At 37.6% G+C, this 7,733-nt stretch overlaps 1 protein-coding gene across 1 annotated transcript; it reads left to right on the top strand.

Moving 5' to 3' along the window:
- Positions 1-314: 314 nt before the first annotated feature.
- Positions 315-4,105, top strand: LOC111872397 (protein-S-isoprenylcysteine O-methyltransferase; the record flags this gene model as incomplete). The annotated part of the gene is given in 3 exon segments (XM_023866253.2): positions 315-576; positions 2,154-2,371; positions 3,728-4,105. Coding segments are annotated over 3 exon segments (663 nt in total), but the record flags the coding sequence as incomplete, so codon positions are not given.
- Between the last annotated feature and the right edge of the window lie 3,628 nt (positions 4,106-7,733).

Below are 7,733 nucleotides of genomic sequence, written 5' to 3'. Positions count from 1 at the left end.
GTAAAATAAAATGGTTAATGTTGAAGTCATGATGTATATAAACATTACTGTGTAAAAACACTTCACTCCTTGTTTCATCCTAGCTACATGCCCAACCCATCATGGCCTTCAGGATTTCACTACTCTGACAATACCAGGCCATCTGTATAGATCAAGTTCATCATTATATTGTAAATTTCACATTTCATTCCTTTGTCATTGTGTAGGACATTTTATTTTGACACTTGTGCGTTATTAATTTCAAAATATTGTTTCAAAATATGTTGTTTTCTCACATTGCTGATGTAATCGTGTAATGTTCTTTTCACTTGCAGGTTGCAATTCGTGCTGCTTTTCTTGGTTTTATTTTCTCTCTGGGACTATTCTTGGCAGACTTGGCGCCACCATCATATCATGTACTTGGATGGTACATGTGTTTCATGTCGTTCTTCCATTATTCAGAGTTCTTGATGATAGCATTTACAAACCCAAGAACTCTGTCACTTGACTCCTTCATACTGAACCATAGTATAGAGTACGGTATTGCTGCTGTTGCCAGTTGGATGGAATTCTTGATAGAACGATGGTTGTTTCCAAGTAAGTCAGCAGTTAATGCATTTAGTGTAGTAGCTAGGCAATGGGCTGGATGACCAGCAGCAGGAGCAAGTATTATCTGGAGTATTCAGCGAAAATTGAAGTTCTTCCTCTTCCTCTTCGGAACTGGATCGAGAGTATATCCACATGAACCCACAGAGGTTGTATCCGAATCTACTGAAGAGTTTTCGTCCAAAAGATCAAGCACTTGTTCTTCAGACAAGTTACAAGAGCAAGATGCCATGGTGAACTAAATAGCTCAGCTAAGGGATGGTCCCAAGGCAGAAAGGAAATAAATGCTGACATAGGCGTCTGGCAACCTCGCCAGGCAACCTCGATCCCTAGGTTCATAACATCGTAAATAAGACAACGGATACTAAGTGGTTGAATAATTTTTCATACCACACTTTTTCCCTTGTTTCCTACTAAAATACTTCTGAGGTTTGGTTTCTGAATTCCCATCAGCATAAGAAAACCTAGGAATACCCTAATTTCATTCAAAGTTGTGGGAACGCACTTTTGAAAGTGTGATTTTATTTGCGTCAGGGGCAAGAAACTGTCCCGCCAGACAAGTTACGTGACCAAGATGCGATGGGGCTCCACTAAGAGAGTGTTGCAAGGCAGAAAAGAAATAACAAATTCATAAATGTTGACACAGGCGTCAGGCAACTTCGGCCCCTAGGTTTGTAACATCGTAAATCAGACACCGCTGCTTTGTCGCCAGTAAGCCAAGCCAGTAAAAAAAAAATACACACACAAACACAGATAACAAGCACTCAGTGGACGTTAGCTAACAAATTATCTCTCTGAAAGCAACTCAGAGTGTGAGTGGGAACATTTCTTTCATAAGCAGCAGACACCAGATGCTTTGTCCCAAGCAAAGTGAGTAAAAAAATACCACACACAAACAGATAGCGAGGAATGAAAGAAGTCAGTATTAACTCACATATACATTCACTGGAAGTACATACATCAGAGCGTAGGCATTAAGAATTCTTAGTGAAAAGTTTGGATGCAACATATGCGACGCGCATGCTTACAGCATGGGTTTGAGCGGATGCAGACGGTGCGTCGCACGTGCTTACGGATTTAAATGTCTCCACGTAAAGTCATGCTCAAGCGGTTAATACCTCTTCAATTTATTTTGTACAGCTTTAGTCACCTCAAAAGGTTTAGGTATCTACTTCAGGTACTTCTCCTGTGGAGTTTATATGGGGTGTTTGAACAAAAATAAATGGCCTGTTAAGATTAAGTAAGGTTGTACCCCTTAGTGTCACACCATGGATGCATATAGGTGAAATGGAGATGTTCACATGCTCTTCACCCCTTTATTAGATGGAGGTGAGTGGTTAGCACCACATGTGGAGTACAGTACCCTCACAGAAAGAGCCTCCAGTAGCCTATATTGGTTGGGATGCTCTGTGGCCCCTATATGATGGTAAAGAGATCTCTTCCAGAAATCAAACTTTACCTGTGATAATTTACTCACTAATAGATGTTCTGTACTCTATGCAGTATTACTGAACTTGTAAGTGCTGCTTAACAAATATTTTGAAGGTTTGTCTTACAATTTCTTGCAGATTTGAAGGAAGTCACCTCTGTGAGCCTTATTGGTGTGCTGCTCTGTGTGGGTGGTGAGTTTCTTCGTAAACTTGCAATGTTCACTGCCAAAACGAACTTCAATCACGTTGTTCAGAGTGTTCATGAGGAGGGTCATCAGTTAGTGACCCATGGAGTTTATAACTACTGCAGACATCCTAGTTATGTAGGTTGGTTCTACTGGTCTATAGGCACTCAGGTATGCATATAACTGGAAAATTATCCTGTTTTTGTATGCTTGCTTGGCACAAAAGCATAAAGAAGCAAGCATGTCATAGGAAGATCATATGTTGCTCTCCACATGTTCTGAAATTATTTTAAAAACCTTCAGTGAAATTTTTTTTTATTTTGGATTTATGCTAAAAGTCAGCAAACTTAATTTGTTTCATATCATTCCAGTATTGTCGGTTGGAGGTGCACTTTGTCCCTCGAGAAACATCCTGTAATATCCATCAGATATCAGGTTGGATGGCCCAGATGCCTATCTTGATATTGTGGAAAAGAGAAAAAGTCTTACCCATGCTGGGGATTAAACTCTTGATTCCTCATAAGGCACAAAAACAGCCTACAACATGTATTAAATGGGTTTTGCTATAGGTGTTGAGGTTTACTGCAAGTGATTGTCCAGATTGTAGTCTCTTAGGTGGTGAAACTGTGTAGTCTTGTAGGCAGACATGAATATTTTAGAGGAAAATGCAGCATCCATGCTCAAGGTGTTCCTCCTGTGATGAAAAACTACTGTGGCCATGGAAAGGCCCATTTTCCTGTTGGCCTTGGGCATTCCTCCATGTCCTCTTTCCCTCCGTTGTATCTAAATGAGATCTGTGGTTTTTCTCAGTTTCTACAGGCAAATGCTGGGACTGTACCTTCATTATACCATGACCACATCCTGTCAGCTGACACTACATAGTCTCAGTACTGACAGCATCATTAAGTAACCAAATAAAAGAAATATTGCCTACCCTGCACACTTCATCAACTCTGAAGATAAGGGTTGCATGCTCACCCAAAACATTGATATCTGCTTACAAGTTTACGTAGTGTCAACCCAAAAGATCACAATCTGAACTGAGTTTCACTGTAGTTATTTACATATTTCCTCTGTGGACTTCATTTAGAAAGTTCATGGCGTCAGTGAACTATGTGTTGCTGTTTTTTATTGATTAGTCTCTTACTCTCAGTAACTGCTCCTCTGTTTATCTTTTGTCATACGGGGTGTTCATCGCATTTCACTGACATTTCCACCAGGATGAATAGTCATATGACAGAGCCTTCTGTATTCTTCTTTATCCTCTTATAAGTGATTCTGTTTTATCTCTGTCCACTCTTTTCCTTGGCTGTTTTGTATATCCTTCATCACTCAGTCCTTCTGCCTTGTCCCTGTTCTCAATTTGATATCTTCATTTTTCATAGTGTCAGACGAACCCTCATCCTTGCATAACATGTCTATACAACTGAAACCTTAAGGATATGGTATTCCATATGATATAAACCCAGCTTATGTAATATTTTAATCCAGGAATAATTTTGTGTACTGTTTTTTTTTTTGTAACAGCTGATATTAGTCAACCCGGTGTGCATAGTTGCTTATGTAGTGGCCAGTTGGAAATTCTTTAATGAACGTGTGTTCATAGAAGAGAATATGCTTCTTCACTTCTTTGGAGATGACTACTACCAGTATCAAAAACGAGTGAGCACAGGTCTGCCCTTTATACAGGGTTATAAACTTGAGCTGTGAGAATGTGTTATATGATTGATTGTGTTCATCACTGCAGTCTTCTAGCAAATGTTCTTCCATACACATATTACTGTTCCTTTTGTATGGAATGCATACAAAGTGGTTATTTGTAATATTTGGTTTCTAACATTTTATGAGACCAGTTTTTATGTTGACTGTTGTATAGAGAATTTATTGAGAGCCATTAAAATACAGGAAATCCATTTGAAATTACATAAAAGTAAAACAGTTTATTGTAACACTGAAAGTGCTTCCTGTATTTTATTGCAACTTTGAGAAAAGGCTACAAGAAACCCTGAAAGGCTATTACACTTGAACATGGCCTCCTCATGTTCATGACAAAGAGTTTTCTGGTCTTGTTTAGAATTAGTGTGGTTTATTATGTAGTAGAATCTTGCCCCTCATATCTCTAATGTATCTTGGGCATTATGCATAAGCAGTGTTTTTTATGTACTCTCATACAGAAGTGTTCAGTGAATATGGGGATGAAGTACTAGGTCTCCCATAAGCAGACCAGTTTAACATTTCCCTTATAAATGACTTCCAGGGACATAGAACCATAGCTTTTCAAATTCATTCTTCAGTGCAAACTTCACGCCCTTAACCATCATATCTCGTCATTAGAACGGAGCCAGTTTCTTACAACATTATGTACTGTCTCTTGATATTTTGGTATAAAGGAACTTCGTGAAAGCTATACACATATCTACACCCTTTTAATATTTTTAAACTGCAAACCATTGAAATTGTTTTGCCCTCTGCTGTGGAGTTGATGACATTTTGTAATTTCTGTGACATGACCTCTACTTGCCATGCCCTGCAGTAACATATCTGTTCATACACATTCAGGGTTCCTTCATGTGTATAGAAACAATGGGAAATATTATATGTGGAGTGATGGGTTAATGGCTTTTTACTTTTATATCATTTCAAATGGATCTCATGTATAGTACAGTGAAATACCATCATAGGTCATGTCTGTTTCTGTGCATGTTTCATTTTTCAAACCTCTGGATCAATTTAAATTAAATTTAATATTGAAGACATGCAGTGTTGCCAGTATTTCATTTTAGTTCATACCAGTATATCTTCCTCACCATACAAAGTGGCATAAATTAATATTTTGTTGTATTGCAAAATAAAATTGAAAAGAAATCAACTCGGATAAAAGTTTCAGATATTGATGAAACTTATATTTATGTCATTTATTTTTGTGTGATATAAGTTCTCCCTCCCCATGTTTTCCTTCATAAATTTCATGAAGTTATGTCTGAATTTGGGGAACACCATTGAGTACTGCATATTATTTTCCTTTGGTTTATTTTGCCAATCCTTTATGCACAGAAATCTTTTCCCTCACCCTTTATTTGTCAGCATGTATGCATTGTTGTCTTTACACAATTGAAGCAATAATATTCACAGTTAGGCATGAATGAGTAACATCAGCAAGACAGTAATGCTGAATAATTTTTATTACTTGTTGTTTCTGCAGAGAATGCATTTCACTACTATGGTGCGATGATCTGAGAGTTTTCAGCACACTCTTCAGCTGCAAGCATCCAACACTTCCACCTGGTGGGCTGAATGATCTGTAAGCTCTCAGTTTTTTGCACTTAGGTAGTTAATAATACACCCCATAGCAGCACCGAACCCATCATGTTTGGAATAATGAATGAATGAATGCATAAGGTATTAGCCTTAATAATCTGGCCCTTGCACTGCAACCTTCAATGATCTATATGTATGGAATAATCTTATGTGCTGTATTTGACTTCCATGTGAAGATGTGCCAGCATGAGCAGGGACAGTGCTTCTTTGTCACACATTGTCATCTACTGTAGTTTATTCTATAACATTCATGGAAACATAATAACCTCGCCTCAAAAGTTGGACATCCAGGTACTTTTGTAAAATTGATTGTATGCTTAGAATGTATTGGCACAATGACTTTTCTGCTGTGAGTCTCTGTTATATAATTTTGTCATTACATTCAGACATGCTAGCAAGCAATTTGCCTGAAGTGGTAATGTATTTGACTTGTATTCATGAGTTGCCTGATTCAAACTTCCCTGAGGCTTCAACTATCCTAACTGTTTTTATAACTTTCATGCCCCCTTCCATATAAATGTTGGAATAGTAACTTGAAGTAGCATGACTGATTTTTCCCCAATTCTTTCAAGTTAATCAAAAAGGATTATCCTTTTATATTACTTAATGCTCAATAACCTCTGCAGTTGATACAGCATAATTAGATAACCTGTGATCCATCAATGTGCAGACATTCTTCATTTTATATCATTTGCAAATGTGAGTTTTAAATAAAGGCGTTGATAATAAATGCAGTACTATGATTCAGTTAGGAGGGAAGTGTTGTGCAATATTCCGATACAGTTTGGGATACCCGTGAAACTAGTTAGGTTGATTAAAATGTGTTTAAACGAAACATATAGTAAAGTCCATGTAGGTAAACATTTGTCTGATAAATTTCATATCCAGAATGGTCTAAAACAAGGAGATGCTTTATCGCCACTCCTTTTAAACTTTGCTTTAGAATATGCCATTAAGAAGGTCCAGGGAAACCAGGTGGGACTGAAATTAAATGGGACACATCAGCCATTGGTTTATGCTGATGATGTGAATCTATTGGGTAATAATGTAGATACCATAAAGAAAAACACAGAAACTTTAATTGACGCAAGTAAATAGGTCGGTCTAGAAGTAAACACAGAGAAAACTAAGTATATATTGCTGTCTCATCACCAAAATGCAGGGCAAAATCATGACATGAAGATAGGAAACAGATGTTTTGAAAATGGGGCACAGTTCAGATACTTGGGAACAATGATAACAGATCGAAACCTGATTCAGGAGGAAATTAAGAGGAGATTGAACTGAGGTGTAATGCTTGCTACCATTCAGTCCAGAACCTTTTGTCTTCTCGTCCACTGTCCAAAAACATAAAAATTAAAATATACAAAACTATAATTTTGCCTGTGATTTTGTATGGGTGCAAAACTTGGTCTCTGACATTAAGGGAGGAACATAGACTGAGGGTGTTTGAGAACAGAGTTTTGAGGAGAATATTTGGACCAAAGAGAGATGAAGTGACAGGAGGTTGGAGAAAACTGCACAAAGAAGAGCTTCATAACTTGTACTCTTCTCCAAGTATAATTAGAATGATCAAGTCAAGGAGGATGAAGTGGGCAGGGCATGTAACACGATTGCGGAAGACAAATGTGTATAGGATATTGGTAGGGAAAGCCAGAATGAAAGAGACCACTGTGAAGACCAAGGCGTAGGTGGGTGGACAATATTAAAATGGATCTTAGAGAGATGGGATGGTATGGATTGGATTGATTTGGCTCAGGATAGGGACCAATGGAGGACTCTCGTGAACACGGGATTGAACCTTCGGGTTCCATAAAATACTGGGAAATTCTTGAGTAGCTGCAGAAGGGCTCAGCTCCATGAGTAATCTTTTCCCTATTGAACTGGAATGTGAATAAATACCAGATTTTCAATATTCATTGTATTTGTTTAAGATGTGTTATTATTTTTGCCATATAATCCTTTCCATTACTGAACTAGAATATGAAAAGATTTCAGATTTTCAGTATTCATTATATTTCTGTAAGCTATGTTATTATTTTTGCCATATTCTGCCCTGTACCTAACTGGTGAAGGTGAATATACCAGATTTTCATGTATCATTAAATGTAGTCTTAATCTTGTTGACAAGGATGTAGTTCACATTCTTGAGTTCCATCATTCTAATGAAATTAATAATAAATGGGTACCTGAGTATTGTTGCTTACTGTGCATG

This window comes from Cryptotermes secundus, unplaced genomic scaffold (genome assembly GCF_002891405.2).
Source record: "Cryptotermes secundus unplaced genomic scaffold, Csec_1.0 scaffold883, whole genome shotgun sequence".
Classification (NCBI taxonomy): Eukaryota; Metazoa; Arthropoda; class Insecta; order Blattodea; family Kalotermitidae; genus Cryptotermes; species Cryptotermes secundus.
This window is presented reverse-complemented; position numbering and strand designations above follow the sequence as displayed.